The sequence below is a fragment of the Mustela nigripes genome, chromosome 2 (assembly GCF_022355385.1).
Source record: "Mustela nigripes isolate SB6536 chromosome 2, MUSNIG.SB6536, whole genome shotgun sequence".
NCBI lineage: Eukaryota > Metazoa > Chordata > Mammalia > Carnivora > Mustelidae > Mustela > Mustela nigripes.
Window position 1 is genome coordinate 138860764 of NC_081558.1, and position 24645 is coordinate 138885408.

General features: G+C 41.0%; 1 protein-coding gene across 6 annotated transcripts in view; it reads left to right on the top strand.

Moving 5' to 3' along the window:
* The window catches only part of PLCH1 (phospholipase C eta 1), a 216306-nt gene that overhangs the window by 184982 nt on the left and 6679 nt on the right, over positions 1–24645 (top strand). For 4 of the 6 annotated variants that reach the window (XM_059391691.1, XM_059391692.1, XM_059391694.1 and 1 more), the window contains 10 exons: positions 2686–2847; positions 8286–8357; positions 11192–11286; positions 12550–12647; positions 15616–15795; positions 15886–15993; positions 17174–17298; positions 20279–20363; positions 22932–23078; positions 23323–23402. In XM_059391691.1, the coding sequence (XP_059247674.1) occupies positions 2686–2847; positions 8286–8357; positions 11192–11286; positions 12550–12647; positions 15616–15795; positions 15886–15993; positions 17174–17298; positions 20279–20363; positions 22932–23078; positions 23323–23402 (1152 nt within the window). The remainder of the gene's footprint in view (positions 1–2685; positions 2848–8285; positions 8358–11191; positions 11287–12549; positions 12648–15615; positions 15796–15885; positions 15994–17173; positions 17299–20278; positions 20364–22931; positions 23079–23322; positions 23403–24645) is intronic. The other 2 variants (XM_059391695.1, XM_059391696.1) reach the window with 1 other exon arrangement.

Here is a 24645-nt window from a genome sequence, read left to right on the forward strand (position 1 = left end):
CTATTCAGCCACTTCCTAGGCATGTGTGTTTGGAAAAGTTTTGAATCTTTCTGCCTCTGTATCATGACTGAATTTGGCTAACCCTAGTGGCTGCCTTCAAGGGTACTAGGCAGCTCAAATGAAGTATCATTATATGACTGTGTTTTGTAAAACCTTAGTGTGCTTTACAGCTTTAGCTGCTTTTTCTATATTTCCCTGGGCTTTTTTCTCCACATGCATATGGTCACTGGTGCTTACTGCTACTGTTTGTTTTCTCCACATTTTCCCTCCTGTTGGAATGCTGTCACTCTGCTCTCTGCGATATATTCAACTCTTATTCATTGTAGAACATTGATGTGTGTCCCCCAGAAGATATGTTCAAGCCCTACCCTCTGGTACGTAGGAATGTGACCTTCTTTGGAACAGGAGCCTCTAGATGTTATTAAGTTAGGGCTTGGAGAAGAGATCATCCTGGATTAACGAAGTGGGCCTTAAAAATCCAATGACGAGTAGTTTTCTTCCTAACAAAAGGAGACACAGCAGAAGCCGGGGACACGCAGAAGGAGGCCACATGAAGACAGAGGCAGAAACTGGAGTTAGGCTGACAAGCCAAGGAACGGGAGGGGCTCCCATAAACTGGAAGAAGCAAGGGAGCGTCTTTTCCTACAGGAGGGAGTCTAGATCTGCTGATGTGTTGATTTCATGCTTCAGGCCTCTCAGACCGCAAGGGAATACATTTCTGTTGTTTAAAGCGACCAGATTTGTGGTAACTTGTTACAGCAGCCACAGGAAATGAATGTACTCATCTTTTAAGGCTTGGCAAGGTTTCCGCTGCTCTTGGAAGTCTTTGCCACCTTCCCAAGGCTGGAGGAGGTGCCCCTCCTCTGTCTGGCTGTGATCTTCCTGGTGCTGTCACTTGCACCTGCTTGTGTAGTTGGCCGTTCGTGTGTCCGTCTTCTTTGTGATGCTGAGGGTTCTGTGACAGGGTGGTTGTGTTTTAGTCTTGTTTCTCTCCCGGCATACAGCAGGCAGCTCAGTTTGTTGTGTGCAAAATGAAGTTTGCTCTCCAACTCTCCTCTGTGTTAAATCCCTCCCCAGCACACTGGCCTAGGCTCTCGTGCTGGTGGTGGGAACCAGTGTGTCTGGCTTTTCCTCTCTAGGCCCCTGTCCTCTTTCTGCACAGGCTGCCAGGTTAATACTATTTCTAAAATACTATACTCAGACACTTAGCTACCCAGAGGCTCTCAGCAGCTCCCTACCTCTTGCCTTCATGTCCTTCTGCCATCTGGCCTTAGGGTACCTTTCCAACTTTATCGGCCAGTCCCCTCCTCCATGCGACTTGTGCTCTAGAAAACCTTTGCAGGAGCTATGGGTGACAGGGAAGCCCCTCTCCATCGCTCTTGCAGAACCCCAGGCCTTCCCCCTCTTCTTGGGGGACCTCTTGGTCACTGGGGCAGGAAGGCCGTGCTCCTTCTCAGGCAGGTGCATCGGCCATCCATGGTTCCTTGGACCTCTTTAGCATCTCTGCCATCCAGCAGGTCAACTCCATCTTTGCACCTCCTGCAAGACCTGAAGGCCTGCAGTGAAGTGAGGTGCCTTGTTCATTGGATTTACCAAAGACATTCGTGCATGTGATTTTAATACCGGGAAAGTCAGCAACCTATTCCTGATGTATTTATTTCCCCCAGATTTCCCTTATGTCGTTTATATGGCTTTTCCTTTATCAGATTCTGTGAAAATAGAAGGCATTACCAGAAAACTGTCTGGCTCTAAATATAATGACCTCTTAGTAACGAATGTGTCAGTGGAAAACAGGCCTTAAACTTTTGGTGAGGAATGTAGGAGAAGGTCCTCGTGGAGGAGGACCGGTTTCCTACCCTGTGGCTGGGCTGGCCTCTGGCAGGTGGCTGAAGAACTAAGGATGAGTGTTGGATGTAGACAGACATGAAAGGAGCTGAGGAGCCTGGGGACGCTGGGGTCGGGCAGAGCAGGGTGGCTGAAAAGCCATGCTAAGAAAGACGTCAAGGAAAACCCTGTCCCTGGATCACCTAAAAATTGCCTAAGTTGTCATTTGGACATGAGCATAACATTTGAAATTATTTGTGATCTTAAAGTCATTTTAATGATGAATCAGGGCACAGGTCAGTCGTGAGTTCCCTTTAATTATACTTCGGGATCAGAGGTAGGAAAGCACTTTTATCTCAGAATAATCCTCAATTCCAGAGATTCCCATTGCATTCTTTTCCCCTCAGTAAAGGAGGTGATTTTTTTTTTTAAATAGCATATTTTTTTTCCCTCAAATTTACCTGTGCAGATACAGAAAACTTAGTTTTTAAGACTCTCCTTTACTTTCCCTCTATTAAAAGTGCAGTGTAGCATGATGGGAAGGATTGGATTCCGCCTCAGCTTCTTACTAGTTTCATAACCTTGAGCAACTTTATTTCTCTGAGCATCAGTTTCCACGTCTCTGAAATGAAAATGATAAGACCTTGTAAGGTTCTCAAGGGTTGAATATAATCATAGTAATCTGTATTTGGGGGGGAGTGTGTATGGAGGGGGGAGGACCAAAATGGCATATTGTGCTTAACTTCTTACAGGTAATTGAAAGCTAATCAAATTATAGAAGCAATGTTGGCTTGAACGAGGATTGTGTTCTCATTCTGTGTTTCTTAAGGGAAATAATTTTCATTGCTTAATTCTTTGCAGAATAATGGGACCACTGAGCATCAGGTGGAATCTTTCATAAGGAAAAAACTGGAGTCACTGTTAAAAGAATCCCAAATTCGAGACAAAGAAGATCCGGATAGTTTCACAGTGAGGGCTCTGCTAAAGGCCACGCATGAAGGCTTAAATGCACACCTGAAACAGGTACCCAGTTCCCTCTTGTAACTTGTCCTTCGATAGGAAAAAGGAAAGGACCTCATGCTCTGTTTCTGATCATTTGTCGTTGGTGAAATTCTCTAGTTTCTTCCATTTCTCTCCTCCTATTGCTCAAGAAATGAAAATCTCGCATTGCAAAATGATGGGAGAAATTGTTGAAAGTAGATGGACAGAGGCAGAAGTCCCTCAAATATGCTTCACTGGGACCCTCAGGACAGTGGCTCACCTGTTCTGTGCCTGTTCAGCTGAGGGTCGAGTCCACCACGTGCGGCACCCCCTCTTTCCTCCCCAGCCTGTCGTCCTCCGTGCTGCTCTGACTGGACCTCCTGAGCGTGTCTTCCATCCATCCACTTCTCCTGGCCATGGCTGGGTCCTCATCCAGGCCAACGCCAACTGTCACCTGGACCTTTCTGGCCCTCCTTCAATCTGACCTCCATTCTGAAATTAGCATGATGTTTTCAAAATGTAAATCTGATCAGGCCACTCTACTGCTGAAAATTGTGCAGTAGCTTCGTGTTATGAATGGGATAAATTATAAACTCTTTAACCAGGCTTTCAAGGACCTATGTCATTGCATTCTTGTCTACCTCTCAGATCTTCTCCTTTTCCCTGTCACACTGCTTCCCACAGTTGTCCCACCAACCATGGCTGTCTGTACGTCATGGTCTTCCTCACATTCTTTTCCCTCTGCCCAGAACACTCCATTGCTACCTCTGCTCTTGCTAATGCCTACTTAGTCTTAAATTCCAGCCTCAGTCTGATGCCCCAGATGAGTCCTGCCTTGACCTGGGATTAGGTTAGTTATCCCTTTATATTGTCCATGGTAGCCTGTGACAGCTTCTCTTTTCTGAAGGTTTTTTTTTTTTTTTTTTTTAACACATATGCAATAATTTGCGAAATATCTGACTTCTCAACTTGATTATAGATTCCTTGAAGACAAGAACCGTGCCAGTCTTAATAACCGTCATTTTTCTGACTTGTTATAGTGCGTGGGCCTTAGTACAACTTTCATAAGAGGTTGCTGAATGAACGAATGATTTGGGCTCCAGCTGAGATTTTAACTCTGCTTTCTAATAGAAGTATCAGAAATGGTTAAGGACAAAGGAGGGTGGGTTTATTGATATTAACATTGCAGGGCAACAGGGGCATTTATTCTGGCCTAGAGGAAATCCAGGCAGTCACTGGCTCTAATAACTGACTTCCCTGGTACTGCCGCCTCTCCTCCAGGACTCAGGGATCCCCAGGCAGAAGGGGAACCACATGGGGTGACCACGCTTGAATCGAAGTGACAACTGAGCATTGGTGGTTACTTTCTAGAGTTTGTGCTGAGCTCTGGTTGGCCAGCTTCGCTCATACACCCACCCCTAACCTAATCACCGTGAGTACATGTCCTGCTGGAATGATAACTTGCCAAGGGTATAGGATAATATTGGCTTGTTAATCCCAGAGAATTTACCACTGGAAGTGGTGCCAAGGTCAGCCACTCTGATGCTGCACATTAGGCAGAAGGGAATGCAACTGAAATGTAGATTACAGTAGTAGTACAGTAGTACTACCCTTACCATTGATCGTACAATTCTGAATTTTCTAAAAGATTTTTATAAATAGAAACTGCTTCCTCTTCACCCTCCCCTTCCAGCCACTTAGTTTTAGCCACACGAATGTCTGTAAAATTGGTTAGCTCACTCGGTTAGCTCACCTTGATGTCTGCTTCTTATTCTTCGTGAACTCTCATTGGCTAACCTGGGCCAGTCACTTCCCCTGATGCTTCTGGAGAAGTCTCTGCTGCATCCTAGATCATTCCAATTGGACAGGCCATGGCAGGTCTTGCAGATTTGGGAGAAACAAACTAAACCCATCCTTTTTTTGCTATTCATGGAAGAAATCCCAGTGACAATTACCTTCTCAGGTAAGATGGTAAGGGATTTCAAATTTCCAACGTGTGCTGGAACAAAACTCATTCCCCTTTTTCTTATTTTTTACTTTCCATTCAATCTGGGTGACTACAAGAATGCATTAGACTTCTAAAGTGGAAACTGTGACTTTAATAAACTGGGCTATAAAGCATTAAGTTTTTTTTTAAAATTAATTATTTTTATTAACATATAATGTATTATTTGCCCCAGGGGTACAGGTCTGTGATTCATCAGTCTTACATGCATCACAGCACTCACCATAGCACATACCCTCCCCAATGTCCCTCACCCAGCCACCCTATCCCTACCTCTACACCCCCAAGCAACCCTCAGTTTGTGAGTCTCCTATGGTTTGTCTCCCGATCCCATCTTATTTCATTTTCTCCTTCCTTACCCTCCAAACCCCCCCACCTGTCTCTCAAATTCCTCATATCAGTGAGATCATATGATAGTTGTCTTTCTCTGATTGACTTATATTGCTTAGCATAATACCCTCTGGTTCCACCCACATTGTTGCAAATGGCAAGATTTCATTTCTTTGATGGCTGCATAGTATTCCATTGTATGAGCATTGAGGTTTTTAAACACTGCTGTTAGTTTTTAAAATGTGGTTTTGGGCTCAGTGAGCAAGGACAAGTTACTGTTGAGATGAGTCCATCTGTGTTGGATACACATGCGTATTGAGAGCCATGGCTGAGGCTGGGCCGTGTGGTCTAGGCAGTGCATCACCCCAGCTTCCTTCTTGCTGGATTGTCATCTAGCCATGCAACACTGCATTCTCCTTGTGCTCTTTTCCCCCTGGAAGGGATTGGAATAAAAGAAAAATGAAGTGCTCATCCTTCAGGCTCAAAGAACATAGTAGACACAAGAAAGATGCCTGTCCTTTGGAGTTCTTAAATCTCCTTTTTTTTTTTTTTTTTTTAAGATTTTATTTATTTATTTGACAGAGATCACAAGTAGGCAGAGAGGCAGGCAGAGAGAGAAGGGGAAGCAGGCTCCCCGCCAAGCAGAGAGCCCGATGTGGGGCTCGATCCCAGGACCCTGGGGACCATGACCTGAGCCGAAGGCAGAGGCTTAACCCACTGAGCCACGTAGGTGCCCCCACCCTTTTTTTAAATTATCATAGCACTGGCCACTGTCTGGATGGCCATAATTATTCCCTAAGGGGACTTTTCCTGCTCCTGTGCTCTCCCACCCACTCCAATTTCTCATTTATCTCACGACTGTAGTCATATTTCAGAAACAGGCCTCTGGTAATGCCATTTTTCTTATTTTTTTTAAACCACTCAAAGTCTCCTCAGAGTGTGGAGGATAATGTCCACCTTCCAGGATATAGCCCATAGGACTTTTTCCCCAGGCCCTGGCCCCGGTGCTGACTTGTCCACTGATGCGCATGCGTACAAGTCCACACCCACCCTACTTCCTTTGTCTCCTGGCAGGTGCCATGTTCTTAGCACTCAGCTTTTGTGTTTGCTCCTCCCTTGGCCACCATGCACTTCCTCCTTCTCATGTCACTTAAAAAAGGTCTACCCTTCTTCCGGCTTCAGCTTTTGCTTATCTCCGTGGAAGTCCTCCTTGATCCTCAGGTCTGGTAGGTCTGGTAGGTGGCCTTCCCATGCCATCCTGCCATGCCCTGCACTTTCTCCATCAGAATCTCATTACAGTGTGTTACATTTGTGTCCACCCTTAGGTTATAAGCCCAGGGAGGACAGAGTCTGCATCTCTTTTGCTTGCTGTTCCCTTGTATACATGCCAAGTTCCTAGCAGTGTCCGATCTGTGGACTCAATAAAAAAATGTGGTACCGATGCTCAGGGAGAGGTCATGTTGGAGATAGGTATTTGTGGGGATTACCCTTCTACATAAAGAGGTCATGTGAGATGGGAGAAGTTGGGGGAGAGCAAGCCAGAGAGACGATTTAGAGCTAGGTACCACCCCTGCTTTATCACCACCTAGCTTTGTGACTTTGAGCATATTATCTAACTTCACTGTACTTCAATTTTTCTTATTTGTAAAATGGGATTTTAACCCTACTTCTCTTTGAGGGTGGTTTATACTAAATGAGAATATATGTAATGCACTTAACATAATCTGTGGGGTGTAGGAGGTGCCTACAAAATAGCATGACCATGCACTTCACCTTGCACAGGACAGCCCTACTTCATACCTATTGTCCCAGTGTAATTGTTAAAAGTGCCTATTTCACTCTTAAAAGAGTTTGTTTTGGACAATAAATGACATGGTCCCCTGACTGGTAGGAGGGCTATTCAAAATAGAAAGGAACGCAGAGGTTAAGTGATCCATTCCTCTCCCATTTCACAGGTAACAAAACGGGTCAAGAGAAGGCAACCAATGGACAAAGGACATTTAGCTATTTGGTCTCAGAACTGGGTCTTCTAACTTAGAAAGCAGTGTTACTTCTATGACCATATCTGGCTATCTTCTTAGCTCCAGGGTTTTTGAACAGTTAACATTCAGCTTCAGTAGATCTTCCAAGGCAGTCAATAGACATTAACCAGTCAAATGAAATTACCTTGTAAACCCCCTCCTACTCCTGCAGCATTTTCCGAACTGTCTCTTTCCCCAGTCAGTTCTTAACCTTATCCTCCTCCCACCCCCAATCACATCTTTGATTAGTCTCTATGGCTAGACATCAGTGCCTCCCTGGCATTTTGATTTTAAGTAGTTTTGCTCACCCAATTTATTCCATTTATGTGCTTATCTCTGCTTCTTCTCTGTTTAGCCAGAAGGCCCAGGAGGATGGGGCCTGCTGATCTCTCCTTATACTGTGTCCTTAGCCCTGAACCAGCTAATACATATTTTTAGGGATGACCATCGAGGAGGAGTCCAAACCCCTTTGGTGGTGTGGGCTTTCTTTCCCCTAATGAGAGATGGGCTTGGGTGAGGAGATCTCTAGCCTGGAAAACTAACCCACAGGAGGAAAATTTCAGAGGCTGCAATGCCTCTTCTAGATGCCTACCACGCAGGGAATTAATTTCAACAAACAGATAAGCTCTGCTGTGGTTTACTTAAATAAACAAAAACAGTCTTATTACCTAATAGATATATTTGGGTTTTATTTTTTTAGTCAACAGAATTGGCTCTTAAAGACTTTGAGCCATTTTTCAAAATCAAAATCTATTTTAATGAAAGGTGATTATCCCCACTCAGCGCATTCAGAAGAATATCTCTTGTGCTGTAGAGAGTCTTGTGACCAGGCACTGGAGGGACCGGTACAGCTGGACATTTCTAAGAGGCCCTTGACACCAGTTTGGGAAGGGGTTGGTGGTTACTGTCTCCTGGTTGGTACCCACACTTCTCCAGTCCATTGTCTCCCTCTCTTGAGATAGACTCCACAACTTTTGGGGTAGTGAAGGTATGGGACAGGAGGAAATGAATGGGACCTGCTTGTTCTACCTAAGGCAAGGAGGGGTCCCCTGCCATTCCACCAGAACTAAAGCAAAAACAAAAGCGAGGAAGAGAAATAGTCATATTGTGTTTTATTTACTCAGCATCCAGATGTGAAGGAAAATGGAAAGAGATCACATGGACGATCCCTCATGACCAACTTTGGAAAACATAAGGTATGAATTAAGAGTGACAAGGGTGCATAGTCCAATTAATTTAAAAAGACTGTAAAGTAGTAGGACAATATCATAACCTTGGAATAACAGAAGATTTCTTAAATAGGACTTCAGAAAAGAGAAAGATTGATAAGCTACTTTAAAATTGAAGAACTTCTTAAGAAATTCTTTTTATTATTACTTGATAAGTAGGCTGCATACTCAAAAAGAGTATTTTTGATACCCAAATCCAACAAAGGACTTATATCCTGAATATATGAAGACTTCTTATAATCAATACAAAAATACCATAATTTTTTTAAAATTATTAATTTGAGAGAGAGAATGCATGCACAAGTGGGATGAGGGGTGGAGGAAGAGGATGAAGCAGACTCTCAGTCCCACGACCCATGAGATCATGACCCGAGCCAAAACCAAGAGTCAGATGCTTACCTGACTGAGCCACCGAGGAGCCCCCATAGTTTTTCCTAAAGGGGCAAAAGACTTAAGTGGCCTCTTACAAAACAAGATTTCCAAATGGCTAGTGTGGTAAAGGTACTGAGCCTTACCAATCCCCTGGGAAATGCAAATTAAATGATGATGAGATTTTACATATACCCATATATATACCCGTCACAAGAGCAGACATAAAACGATTGACAGCACCAAGGGTTAGTGAGGATGCTGAGCAACTTGAACTTTATTCACTTCTAATGGGAGTATGCATTTGTGCAACTATTTCTCAGTATCCATTAAAGCTGTATTATGCACCATGTCTTATCAGTTCTGTTGTTGTGTTTCAGCCTCATGACGTACACCTAATATTTACAGTGGCATTAGTTGTAATAGTACAAATAGGAAACTATTCAAACATCTGTCAACAATAGAACAAATGAAAATTGTGGTGTGTTTACATAAGAGAATATTTTTCAGCAAGGAAAATGACAAAACAACAACTGCATACAGTAATACCTTTATAAACATGACATTGAGCAAAAGAAGCCAGACCCAAGATAGTACATGCAGTTTGGTATGATTTAGATGAAGTTTAAAAATAGGCAAAAAAGATCTAAGAGGTGTAAGTCAGGATAGTAGTTACCTTTGGAGAGGAGGTAAGGAAGCTTTCTGAATGGAAGATCAGAAAGCTTTTGGGCACCAATACTTCATTTCCTCCTTTGGGTGGTATCATTTTGTGACTTTGGAAAGTCATTGGGCTTCAGATTGTTACATTTTTCTAAATGTATGCTATGCTTAAATAAAAAGGTAAAACTATGTTATACCTTTTATTGAAAAGGTATAACATAGTATATAAGAAATCAGTTATTGGGTGGTAAACTTTATGCATGAAGCTTCTGTAAGGCCATTTCTTGTACTTTAAGGAATGTTGTAGCTGGAGTTTCTTGCTCCATCAATAGGATAATTTATTAAAAGTCTGGGCAAAGTAGTCATTATACTAAAAAACTGAAAACAACCAAAATGTTCACCCATAAAGTCTTCTTCAGTCCATAATTCATTTGCATAATGTACAATTAGGCAGCCATTGAAAGATGAAGAAATACTTTAGCTACAATAGAATTAAAATTTATTAGAACTCAAATCATAAGAGTGAATGTCCACAAGACTGTTGATGGGTTATTTTAATAAATATGAAGAGTATTTATTTTGAAAGTCAATATTCTGTGGCTTACAGAATGACTTTACAACCATCATCTCATTTAATCATCACAACAATAATCCTTTATAAAATAGCTGTCATTGTCCTTTCCTTTTAAAAAAACACAATAGGAAGCTAGAGAGGTTGGCCAACTTGCCCACTTGGTGGGAGGCCAGGCTGGAACATGAGATCATCAGATGCTAGTGTTTGCACACTATGCACCCTGAGGTTCTCAAAACATCAGTAACACCAGAGAAGGTTCTAGACTTTATTTGGCACCTTACTGTCAGTGCAGCAGACTTGAGTGTGTTTATGCCAGCAGTTTGGTTTGGTGTTTTACTTGTTAAGTAAGAGAAAATCTGGAGGGTGATGTGGTCCTATGATTAACACAAGGGTGGTCTCCCTTTTCCTTTCTAAGCCACAGCCTTCAGAGGTCAAGGGTGCTCTCCAAAGATCTTATCTTTGCTTGTGGAAGCTGGTTTTTTTGATGGCAGGTTTTTTGCAATTACAGGATCCCTTCCCATTATTTGTTTTTTTTATGTTATGTATTGCCAAACAGTGGGGTTATCTCTAATGTGCTGGGATAAAACTGCGTCATTCCAAAATGTCTTTATTTCTGACAGCCTTTAGTCCTGCAGCCTTTCAGCCTGAACCCTGTGGGTAATAATTTTTATTCTGTTGGTAGAAATTAAAACGGGTCAACATCTCAAAAGTGCAGTTTGACTTAGACAGTTATTTGAGCACACGCTAATCAAAAGCAAGAAAAAGTTATTCATTAAAAAATTACTACTTGTCTTTTTTATCAAATATATCTTTTATAAGTCAGCAGGAATAGTGAATTTCCTAAGTAAAAGAACATTTTATCCTCTTACAGTCATTTGAATAGATATTATAACTATGACTCTTCTGCTCTTGGAGACCTTCAATGAATGACTAAATCATCTTTCTAAAACCTACATCTTTTGTAGCTTAAAAGTCCATTTTAAGCAAAAAACCCTCAGGTTTGCCTTAATATTAAATATAATTATGATCGTAGACATGCTTTTTATTAATGGTAAGTCAAGCTGCAATATTTGGCTAATTTGTTTTCTTCCAAGTAATTGTCCTTTTTGCATATATTACAATGCCCAGTCCATTCTCTAGATGTTGCAGGTGTGCCTGATGCAGTGAGTTTGTTGTTCAGTTTACTGTGATTTTCCAGCAGAAAACCACAAAATCACGGTCTAAGTCGTATAGTACTGATGACGAGGAGGACACACAGCAGAATCCTGGCAAGGAGACCAGCCAGCTGTACAGGTGAGACTGTACCTCGGTGTTTCCTGCTTAGACTCCCGGGGCCTCTTCAGTCCCATCAGCTTCGCTGTTTTAGTTGTATGTGTCTAGAGAAGTGGATCACAAGGTCAAGTGCTCAGTGCAGCAGGACGTGGATCACATGGTCAAGTGCTCAGTGCAGCAGGACGTGGGAAGATGAACTGGGTGTGAGATAATAACACAAGGAGGGGACCTACACTGCGCCTGGCCCACAGGGAGCTCTTGCTAAGCGCTGGCTGTGGCAGTGGTCAGGGAAGAGGTCTCTTCGGAGAAGAGAGAGGGGCCACAGGAGCTAGTCCGGGGGGGCTCTCCTAGGAGACTGAAGGGGCTGATGGATGAAGAGCACATGCGCAAAGCTAGATATCTGAGGTAGCCAGACTTGAAGCTCTTGTTCCTGTGCCGCTGACATGGGATGAGTTAGGCTTCTCATATGTTTCTAGTTCTTAGGGTCATTGTGAGGATTAAAGGAATTAAATTATTTAGGCTGATAAGCCCTCTTCCAATTAACTAAGCACTCAAAAATATTAGCTGCTGTTTTCTTTATTATTGCCAATAGAATTTGAGATGATAAGATGATTTTCTGGCAGCTCGTGTACACTGTAAAGTCACAGGGGAATGTAAATTATATCATAGATAAGTGCACACGTGCACAAACACACACACACACACACACCTGTGTGCCTTTATTGAAAGACTGAAGTTAAATGAAATTAGAAGCATAGAGAAGTCTTGTAGGAATGGACATTTAGTGCTCAATTAAATTTTATATTTAGCTTCACTTCAACAGAATATCCATACATAAAAGTAACTAGTAAGGACAAAGAGGATGTATGAGGTTCCTGCCCTTAGGATACAGAAAATTGAATCTGTAGTTACAGTAAAGGATGTAAGAGAAGTGGGATCACCTCCCAGGAGACCTCTGCTGTGAATGTTCTTGAATAGAAGTCCAGGTTCCCCTCCTGCCAAAGTTGAGGAGCTGCCTGATGAACTCCGCTTCTGTTACTTGCTGGCTGGAGAACAGTGGCAGTCAAACCCTTCACAACAGAACTCACAAATACAGGAGAAGACACTGGTTCTCAGCTGAGCAGTGAATAAAACCACATGACCAGGGTATTGTGGTGGTAAGAGAGCTGACCTAGGACTCACGCTTGGGTTCTAATCCTGGCTCTACTAGGGGCAGGTAAGGAAGGTGGAGACCAAACCTCTTCCAGCTCTAAGTGACCTGAGTCCTGGCTGTGTATGTCACAGGTTGGGGCGCCGCAGGAAAACCATGAAGCTCTGCCGAGAGCTCTCTGACTTGGTGGTGTATACAAACTCTGTGGCGGCCCAGGACATCGTGGACGATGGTAAGGAGAGAGCTTTTCTTCTTGGGGAAACATTCTCGACTTTTCTTTGTCAACTGTTTACTAACTAACTGTTTGTTAATCGGATCATCAGCATGCATTCCTGGAACTGGTAGCATCCAACGTGTCAGGAAACTGGCTGGCAGTGTAAGTCTTTGCTCACGGTGAGGGCTATATTAATTACTGCGGTACCCTGATTGGCTGGACAGAGGAAGACTTCATTATTATATAAAGACAAATGCATTATAGTAGCATCTTGCCCAAGGCGTGAACTGTGGAGACCTGATGTCCTGGTCCGGTGACCAGGAAACAGATGGGCGTTCCTAGTGCGAATGACCAGAAGAAAGAAGAAAACTAAAGTAGCACCTCAAAAATCCCATATTTTGTCATTGGAAATGTTTTCTTTGATGAAGATAATTTAACCCACAGATTGAAGTTTGAACAGAGCAGGAGTTTCAGAAGCACGGATTCTTTCACTGATTTTCCCCTGTTTTCCGTATCATGTTGCATTGAGAAATCCTAGTCACAGGTGTTCGTACCCCGGGCTTCCCTGCTAGCTGCTCTTCTTCCCTTTATCCTCTTCCTGTCTCATTTCTGTTTTGTTCAGTCACTGAATGCTCATAGAAACAAACTCCAGGCATGTGGCTTTTCGACCTGATGCTAATTTTAGTGGAAGTGAAATCTAAATTAAAAATCTTTCATTTTCCCAACTTTTCCCAATCTTAGTAAAGGAAAAACAACATTGTGCCAAGTCTTAAGTCTGTCACAAATCTCTAGGATTCTCCTCAGAGATCTCTCTTCTTTGTTCTTCTCATTCCACAAGTGTATTGTTTTTTGTCTTACCTTTGGTGTTGATTCCTTCCTCAAATAAGACAATTAAAAAAAATAAAATTAATTTCACATGAGAAACTGTCCTTGTAATAACTGCCCATAGCTAGAAAATAAACTCAGTGAGTGGTTTAATGGAGTGAAATGTGTATCTGGTTTAAAAGAATATAATTCTTTAAGAAGACATATTTATTTATTTGAGAGAGAGGGAAAAAAATGAGAACATGAGCCAGGGCAAGAGGCAGAGGGAGAGGGAGAGAGAGAGAGGGAGAGGTGCAAGCAGACTCTCCACTGAGCAGGGAGCCCGACGTAGGGCTCGATCCCAGGACCCTGAGATCATGACCCGAGCCAGAACCAAGAGTTGGATGCTTACCCAGCTGAGCCACTCAGGTGCCCCAAGGAATATAATTTTTACTAAATACCTTCAGAAACAATAATTCTATTAGCTTAATGGAAAATAATATTGAGTACTCTTTGCTCTTGAACTTGAGTTTTTGTTGTGTGTGCATGTGTAGCCACAAAATGAGCAATAAATAACGAATGCATGTCTTACCCCAAAGCAAAGCAACTCAGATATATTCATATGCTAGCTGATAATATGACTAATTAGCAAGGTCATCTTACTGATAGTGTGGTGTACATATTTATGTGGTGAGACAGAGAAAACAGTGGCACTGATTATAGTGTTACTGCACTTGACTGAGGCTTGTCAAAAAGACTGGATTTTCTCCCATCATGTTTAAAACATTACTCATCAAAATCTGCAAGTAAGATTATTTTTAATCTGCTTGACAAACGTAAACTATGTTAATAAGTATATCAATAAAATATATGTGAAAAGGAAACAGTGTATATGAGGGAAATCGTGTGATTAAAAACCGTAATTTCTTTGCCTCCGTTCTGTATTTATGGTCACTCCAAGTTGCATCCCCAGAGTATAACTGTCGGTCATTTGGCCGGTGTTTAAAGCCCAAGGTTATACAGTCCTGAGGGCAACTGGGGCCCTGAGTGGGGCCCATATGGGCTCTAATTAACATGCACGGGGTGGATACAATTCAGGCCCCATTGACCCAGCAAGACTATGGAGTTCAACTCCTTGGCTTCGTGAGCCGTGTCCCTCCATCTGGGTTCAGACACACTCGGCTTGTCAGAGTAAACACTAGAATGATGAGGCTCTGGGCAAGTGAGGGTCTTTATTTGGGTCGGCTTCTTCTAGTAGGTCCAGACGACATATGAGTGGTCATTTTGGGAGTGGAATGAGGATGTTCAGTGAAGGAGTAGGAGTAATGGGGACATTATAGACACAGGATTGGAGAAAAGGGGGGATATTGAAGGCTTGGGGGTTACCTCCATCATGACCCACAGATTTGGTGCTTCCTTGGCCCTGGATTGACATGACCTGAGGATAGTCCAGCAGAAACTATAATATAGGCTTCCTATGCTTCTACCTCCCTTTATTTTTTTCCATGGTTTATTTGGATAGTGAAAGATTGTTCTTGTTTCTGAGATTTTGTCTTTTTATAATACTCTTTAAAGTCTTTCTCCATTTTTATTCCTTTTGCCCAAATAGCTTTTGACTGGTTTCATAATTCTAAACAAATTAACATTAAAACTCCATTTTTCTCCTTTAGAATTGGTCTTTTATTTTCTTGGACCCTGAATGCTATCAGTTAATATGTACTTCACGTGTGCTTTTTAGATGAATGTCTTCAATGAATGCCTCCTTGTCATCAGGATTAAGTTACATAATTTTATTTATCCATGACTGGCTAGATCTTTGCCAAAGATATTCTGTTGGAGTCATATCCCTAAAAAATAATTTTCCTGCCAGTCCTCTTCCTGTTAGCCAGACAGACATGAACTAGTGAGATGACTGAATTCCTGGGGGAGCATGGGACTCAGAAATATGCAGTTACCATTGCAAGATGAGCAGCTCAGATTTGACCCCAAATGGTTAAAGAGTCCCAGGAATGGGATTTTCTGGCTCTTTCTTGGCCCGAAGCTACTCCTACTCTGGTTCAATTCACTCTTTTGCTCTGCATTTTATTAAGGACATAATCTGATGTCTTAGAAAGTCTTTTGTGAGTGGTGGTTTCTCGATGGACGTTCTTGCATTTCTTTTCTCATGATTAAAAACTGCCAGGAACCACAGGAAACGTGTTGTCATTCAGTGAAACAAGAGCACATCAGGTGGTTCAGCAGAAGTCGGAGCAGTTCATGATTTATAACCAAAAGCAGCTCACAAGGATTTACCCATCCGCCTACCGCATTGATTCCAGTAACTTCAACCCTCTGCCCTACTGGAACGCGGGTTGCCAGCTAGGTGTGTATGCCTCAGGAAGGATCGGTTCTCTGTATGTCCTGACTCCATACTGCTGTCTTGCCTAACCTCTCAAACTTTGAACTTGCACAGTGGCACTGAACTACCAGTCTGAAGGGCGAATGATGCAATTAAATCGAGCCAAGTTCAAGACAAATGGCAATTGTGGCTACGTCCTCAAACCCCAGCAAATGTGCAAAGGTGTGTGTTCACTTCATAGTCATCTCTCCAATTGCAGCCACCTTACTGGAGGAGCTCTCTGGAAAATGTGATACATCAGTGTTTTGCAAAATGAATTTTTTTTAAAAAAGATTTTGTCTATTCATTAGAGAGAGGGAGATCACAAGTAGGCAGAGAGGCAGGCAGAGAGAGGGGGCAAGCAGGTTCCCCACTGAGCAGAGAGCCAGATGTGGGGCTCAATCCCAAGACCCTGAGATCATGACCTGAGCCGAAGGCAGAGGCCCAACCCACTGAGCCACCCAGGTGCCCCTGCAACATGATTTTTAAAAAAGAGATGGGTGAAGGTGTTGCATGCAAATTAAAACTCTGGTCACAACTATTTAACATTTGGGTAGCATGATGTTTACAATGTTTTCTTGGGAGGTTATGTACATGAAGAGGGTCATAAATAGCAATGAATTGTCATCTGAGATCCAGTGCCTCCCAGCGTGATACTCACTGGGCATTACTTATAAATTGTGCTGCCATGTAACGTCTGAGCCCAATCTTTGAGTGAGTCTGAAACCTGCTAGCAGAATTAAAATACCACCTGAGACAATTTTATTAAGCCCTTTTAGTCAGCGTAGTCTAATTATAAAGCAGTGCTAACAATAGGGAAAAGAAAAATACTTGTTTTTGGTTCTGCTCATTAAAATTCTTTAAAAATTTTCCAAATTGGGTTTTTAGCAATTCAGGTAAAGAAGTGTTAACAGATGTGCCTTCAGGATTTTATGCTTTGCCTGTTTTCTTGCTCTGCTGTTCGCTTTGTTTTGGGTCTTTCTGTTTGTTATATTCACTTTATATACCTACGATAGTTTAAGTTAGAAAATTATTTGAATCTGACATCTACACTGTTGGCATTCTAAGAAAATGCCTCTCTTCTCCCTCTCCATGATTGATAATTGCACCACAGATACTTTAAATTGGCCTGTTCCTTTGCCTTTGGGAGCATGGATTCTAACAGAAACTACAGCTATAGAAATGCTGGCCAGCATTGCCTTCAGGTAGAAGCCACACTGATAGTTATGTGATCATGTCTTTGCTCCAGGAGATACTGTAGTTGTTCAGCACTTGTTGTTTGTTCTGCGTGCTCGAAGGGTGTGAGTGTATGTGTTCCCGTGTTACCAGCCTCAGATTTTAACCTCCGCTTTACTTGCCTTAGGTACTTTCAACCCTTTCTCTGGTGACCCACTTCCTGCCAACCCCAAAAAGCAGCTCATCCTGAAAGTAATCAGTGGACAGCAACTCCCCAAACCTCCAGACTCCATGTTTGGAGACCGAGGCGAGGTAAGCCATGTGTATGACCCAGGTGCTTAATTACATGGTTATTTTATTGTGATTACATTTCATCTGAAATACCTTCAGAGTTCTTGCTCTCTCTCTCTCTCTTTCTCTCTGTGTATGTGTTTGTAAATGAGCACTGGCCTCAGCTCATCGGGTATCAGCTGACTTATTGGCAAGCATTGACAGTCCCTTCCGGAATGCATACACCATCTATGTTGGAGGCATGCCATGTTCTTCCTCTCCGGAGTGGTTTATCACCTCAGGCCCCTTGCCACTCCACCTTGTTAAACCAGCATTTTTGGATCTTGAATGTTGCATGGGGACACAACTCAGCCCTGCTGTTAGCTTACCATAAACTCTTTGTTGCAAATCTCATCTGACCTGTGATGCCATGTGACCGTCCTCTTTACCTTGTCAGCCTTCGATCCTGTTCTCCACAGGGGCTATTGCCAGCCTTCTCTCTCCTCAAACGGGTGTTCCCGTCACTTTCCTTCTCATCTTTCACAGATGACACCATGTCCTACTCCTCAGAAAGTAGGAGCTTCATACGGGATCGTTTGTTCCATTGCTGTTGCCTCCAGCCTAATCCAAACCTCCCTCGTCTCTCGTCCGTTCTGCTGAGGTAGCCCCACAGCTGACTGGTCTCCCTGCTTCCATTCTGTCCTTTTAGCAGCTGCTTGGACAGTATCAGAAAATGTATCCTCATCCATTAGTTCCTTTTTTCTTTTCTTCACTGTCTGCAAAAATGAAGACCCTTGATATTTTTTCCTCTCAGACTTTTTAGTTTGAAAATTTTTGAACCTCAGAAAACTTGTCAAGTTAGTAAAATTAATGTCACATCTCCAGCATCTAGTTTCACCAATAAAATTACTAAATTTTGTTATATTTGCTTTCTCTCCCTTTCATGTGTAGATGTATATATGTCTGTGTATATATGTATGTATGTCTGTGTATGTGTATACACACATGTATACACAGAGATGAAGCAAATGTAACAAAATTCAAAAATTATACACCCATATACGTATATTTGCATTTCTTCATAGAGTCATTTGAGAATAAGTTATTGATATCTTGACCCCTAAATACCTGTGTACTTTAGCGTTTATCTCCTAAGAATAGGAATGTTCACCTCTAGAGCCACAATACAATCATGACATTTAATATTGGTATAATAATATTATCTAATGTAAAATCTGTATTCCTTTTTCTCCAGTTGTCCCCAAATTATCCTTATATCTTCTTTTTTCTTTTCTTTTTTTCTTTATGTATTCAGGATCCAATGAAGGATCACACATGGCTTTTAGTTGTCATTTCTCTTTGGTCCTTTAAAAATCTAGAACAGTTCTCTAGCTTTCTTATTTTGTTCTCGTGATATTGACATTTTATAAAATGTCCAAGCCAGTTATTTTCAAAATGTCCTTCCATTTGAATTTACCTGGTTGCTTCTTCATGATTGGAATAAAAAGAAATATACTTGCCATCATCCAATTCCATTCTTCCAGGATGTCATGGAGATTACAGTCTGAGGAAAGCAGACACTGGGGTCCCAGGTCTGCAGATAAGGAGACAGCAGTATAGGTACATAATTTGCTTGGAGCAACACAGGAGCCAAGTTTTAAAGCAGGAATTTACTCTTCAGGCCTGTGGTCTTCTTGAATTCCTCAGGGACAGTAGTCATTCTCATTAGCTGCCCTCCAAAATCTGAGATACCCAGTAGTTCAGTTTTACCACAAGGTTCAACTGAAAGGACGAATTTCTAGCATCAAATGATTAATTGAGAATGAGTAGACTTCATGGTTTATTTAGTAAGCAAAAAATATGTGTATCTACCCAATGTTCTCAACATGTTTTTCCAATGTACTTCAAGCTCTTATTCCCTGAAACTCTGTTATTTCTCCTTCCTTTTCAAGCTCCTAAAATGTTTTCTCAAAGTAAATAACTCTCTCTCCTTTATACTTCTCGATCAGCTCTTTCTGGATTCTTAAGATTTCAGTCTTTCATTGCTCTTTATTCAGAACTTGCATGGTGAAAGAGAGTTTACAAATGACCAACAAAGCAGGGTTCCTCCTTCTGGAGGGGAGGGGTGGTGGGGGGAGGTGGGAAGGAAGACTAAGCATTCATTTTTTTCTATTGATTCTTTTTTAATCTTATTATTTGGGGTACTTTTAAAGTTACATTATAGTACACAGTTGATTTAAATTCAGTAAAGTACACAAATCAGATGTGCATAGCTTGATTAATTATTATGCAACACAGATCAATGCAGAACATCTGAGAACCCCCTCAGAAGTCTCCCATTCACCCTTCCAGTAAATATCTACTCTCAATCCCCCCAATCAAACACCAACCCCTATCACAACACGTTAATGTTGTCTGTGTTCAAACTTTATGTAAATAGACTCTTATAGTATATGCTCTTTTTTTTTTTTTTTTAAAACTAATCTCTATACCCAACATAGGCCTTGAACTCATGTCCCCGAGATCAGGAGTTGCATGTTCTTCCAGCTGGACCAGGCAGGCACTCTCAGTATATACCCTTTTAGGTCTGAATAGCTGAACATGATGTCTGTGTTGCAGAATTTTTTCTTTTTCATTACCGTATGGGAGTCATTAAATGAATAATCCACAGTTTAGACCATTAGGTTGTTTCTAGTATGTGAACATTATGAATACATATTACATATATGAATACAGCTGCCCTGAGCATGGGCAAGAGCTCTCATTTCTGTTAGACATATACCTTGAACTGGAGTTGTAGGTTCATTGGATAAAATTTGTGTAGCATCAGTAAATATTGGCAAACTAAAATTTAATCTTTTTTTCTCTTTCATATACCGAAATCTGTTATACAGTTTCTCTTTCTCAGTAAGCACCTAATAAAATGGGTTACTATTGAAACATGGACATTTTGGCCAATATTCTCAAATTAGTTAACATACATAGATAGAGTTGCAATAATACTCTCTCTTTATTTACATAGATCATTGATCCTTTTGTTGAAGTTGAAATTATTGGATTGCCAGTTGACTGTTGTAAAGATCAAACTCGTGTAGTAGACGACAATGGTAAGATGATAATCTGTTGACTTTTAATCAAGAAGCTCTAGAAATAAAATTTGCTCTGAAAAAGAAAAATTTGGCTATGTAGAAGAGAAACAACCCTAAAATTCATAACTGCCATCTGAGTTTATGTTAGATGCATGGTATGTTTTGGTGGATTTGTGATTTGGTTCTTAAATTCTTTCTTTTGAAGCAATTTTTTTTCTAATGAAGAGAATTGATAGTATTTTAAAGGACTGAGTTAAATCAGAAAGGTTGAATAACCCAACTTTTGTAGCAATGTGGACGGGACTGGAAGAGATTATACTGAGTGAAATAAGTCAAGCACAGAGTCTCAGTTATCATATGGTTTCACTTATTTGTGGAGCATAACAAATAGCATGGAGGACATGGGGAGATGGAGAGGAGAAGGGAGTTGAGGGAAATTGGAAAGGGAGGTGAACCATGAGAGACTATGGACTCTGAAAATCAATCTGAGGGTTTTGAAGGGGCAGGAGGTGGGAGGTTAGGGGAGCCTGGTGGTGGGTATTATGGAGGGCACGGATTGCATGGAGCACTGGGTGTGGTGCATAAACAACGAATACTGCTACGCTGAAAAGAAAAAAAAACTTAGGAAAATGCCTCTATTACATTTTTAAATCGTATTTTCATGATGTAAGTTACTTCAGAGCTCTCACTCATGACTCCTATATGTCTTGATGGTTTTTCATTTTTTTCTGGAGCATGTAAAACTCTAAAAGCAAGTCCAGCATGCTTGGTCCAGTTTATTTCTCAATATGTCCATATGGTGGGTGGACACCATTCTTGTATTCTGGCCATGATGTAAAAAAAGCTTTCTTAACCTAAGCCACATGTCTTTTTCTTGGTAATCTTCTTACATAGTGTTTGTTCATACATTTGACAAACATTACAGAATACCTATTTTTCTCAACCTTTAGTCATTAATACTCTAAACCACAATCCCCAAAACATTTAAGAAATTGGAGGTTTATAGTGAGAGCTTAAGAGGAGTTTTTCTTTTCTTTTTTTTTCAAATTTAAATTCCATTAGCCAACATTTTTGTACATCACTAGTTTCAGGCTTCTTTTTAAAGATTATTTTAGAGAGAGAGTGAGCACGAGCATGAGCGGGGCTGGGGGGGGCGCAGATGGGGAGGGAGAGAGAATCTTAAGCAGACTCCACACCAAGTGCAAGCCGAGCCAGATGCCGGGCTCAGTTTCTCTGCCCCAAGATCATGACCTGAGCCAAAATCAAGTCAGACACTCAACCGACTGAGTCACCCAGGTGCCTCCTTAAGAGGAATTTTCCTAAGTGCTAGCTTAAGGAAAGGAATCTGGGGATTCAGGGAGTAGCAGAAACCTATTACTTTAGGAAATAACATGCGTAAAGGAAGTGGACTTCCTATATTGCGTTTTCCCACCAATGGCCATAGTTTTGTTTTTGTTGTTTTTTTGTTTGTCTTTTATTTTTTTATCTAAAGAAGTACTTGAGAAGTCATTACTAATGTAACAAAAACACAGGGACCTGTCAATGATTTCAGTCCATAATTATATCCTTAGTTGAGGCATTTAATAGTAATAAGTAGCTGATGCCTCCTGGATACATGTATTTAATAAAATTTATTAATTTTTAGAAAAGAAACTTAGAGAGTACTTGAATTTTTATCCATTTATATAATTATTTCATCAGAGAAAATTTTATCAAGAAATAAATGTATTCTTACCTTTCAGAATATAGGCTGAATTATATATCTATTTATTTTCAATAACTATGAAAACTTATCTTCCATGTATTAAGGTTTTGCTTCATAGGAAGACACTGGAAAACAACAGTGCACATTCTGAGTTGACTCTGTAACTATCTGTGTGACCTTAGGTGCACTATTTTCTCTGCATATCGGTTTTCTTAACTACAAAATGATTTATAAATACTTTCATTTCTTAGTTTAAAAAAAACATTTGTTACTTGTGTGATTTTTAAAAATTATATAGCTTTGAAAGCTAATCATAATGCCTTCCTTTTTCTTAATTAGAAAAAAACACAAAACTCCTGCCTTGCCATCCTTAGAGGATTGCTATAACAATTAAATAAGATGCTATATGTACAGTAGCATTGAAACCTACATAACACCTTATAAAATGTTTGCTGGTGATTATTATAGCGGTAGAATCTTTTGTGGGTCTGAAGCATATTCTTTCATTTCTACAAGGCAGGATCTCTTTCTTCCTTTTTTTTTTTTTCCTCCTAAAACATTATTCTTAGATCAATACTAAAGATACTTTTTGAAGCATTTTAAAATCACCTCAAGAAATGTCCCCTACAATGCAATTTGGGCATCAAAGATTATTAGAATTAATGTAATCATTTACAGGCAATCTTCCTACCAATTATTTTCTGGCAGTGGGGCAAATTCCAAGACTTTATGTCAGTGAGGCACCCTGGAGTGGCTTGGTCATCTTCGCGAGTTTAATAACCATTGCAAGCAATTTTCAGTCTGCTTTGCAGATGTTGCTGCCAATTCATTTTTAGCCAAGCCCTTTGCTTTTCTGATTTTTCTCTTCCTATTTCTCTGAGGATTTAACCCCGTGTGGGAAGAAACCCTGACATTTACAGTACACATGCCAGACATCGCTTTGGTTCGGTTCTTGGTGTGGGATCATGATCCAATTGGACGAGACTTCGTTGGACAAAGAACCGTGACCTTCAGCAGCTTAGTGCCCGGTAGGCAGAGGCGGGCCTCTCCTCTCTGGGCAGACCGTTCAGTTTTTTTGGGAAAATTTAATATATGATATGTGATATATACAACGTCTGGCATATATGTTATATAAAATGTGGTATATGTGTGTTAACATGTTTTTGAAATGTAAAGAATTATAGTAAAGTCAAATACTTCATTTACTTGCACCCATGGGAAAGCCAAATGTAAGTCCAAGTAAAAGGAAACTGTTTTCTTTGCTTTTCTCAGGCTACCGGCATGTCTATCTGGAAGGACTGACAGAAGCATCTATATTTGTCCATATAACAATCAATGAAATCTATGGAAAGGTGAGAAAGAGTATAGGGCTTAAAGTCATGTGCGATAATAATATGGTCCTTAACAAAGTTATTTTTTTGACTAATTGCTTCAAAGGCACATACATCTTGACAAAGTTCTCTAGCAGAAAACCAGTGAGAAGCCCAGCAAGCCCCGTGTGCCAGGCTGTCAGGTCCTGTCCTGATCCACATATGCTCCTTCCACTGTTTTGGGGTATGGCCTCTCTGGGCTTAGGAGAAAACTGCTATTCTCTCAGAAGCTCCTTTGTATATTTATTGTTAGTACAACAGTAAATATTAACCTAAACATTGAGTTTTATTTTACTACTTAAGAAGACCTAGCCACTGTAGCAGGCAATGTGGTGTCTCAGATATTTGATGAATTACCAGCACTAACCAGACTGTGATTCTAGCCCGTTCTTGGGGGGATGCATTCATTTGGTGCCCTTGTATTTAGCCGAAAACCTGAAACTCCATGAATGCATTTAAAGCCACTCACAGGACTTTTAAGGATGTTATAAGGACTTTCTTTTAAGAACTAGACGACAAGAATGTATTCTAGTTTTCTCCTGATGCGACTCTCTTCATTACACAACTCATTTGAGGTTTACAAATCAATAGGCTGTCCTTTAGTCATGCCAAGTAATTGGGGACTTGGCCACTAGAATGAATTCCTGGGACCAGATGTGATTTGGAGGAACTATTAGGATCTTCTTGGCTAGCACCTAGGAATGTCCAGTGCTCTCTATTAGAAAAGTCCGCACTGCTTGGGGTTTCTCTTGTAGAGTTACAGACATTCTCTGTGCCTTAGCTTCCTCATCTATAAAGGTCGGGTAAAAATAGTACCCATCTCATAAAAAACTACATTATCCTTAGAAAGCTGCCTGACATAGAGTAAATGCTTAAAAATGTTGGCTGATATTAATATCATGACTATAAGTCAATTTCTAGGGAGTGGACCAGTTCAGGCTGAATTAGGGGGTATAAGGTTTTTCCTTCCATCAGTTGGTATGGGAGGGGCACTAAAGATTCTAATGTCTAAGAGTGCTGGAGTTTTCTTCTTTGACTTTCTTGTAGTCCTCGGTTTCTGTCTGTGCTGTTCATCTGACATAAATACACAGAAATGTAAATGTCGGAAGATGATTCTTGAGCTTCTAGGGATCCCAGCCTAACTAAGTAGTATCTCTAGTATTTATCCTCTTGAGGGAAACAGTAACATTCAGAATTTATTTAAAACTTGAGCCAGGAAGGAATC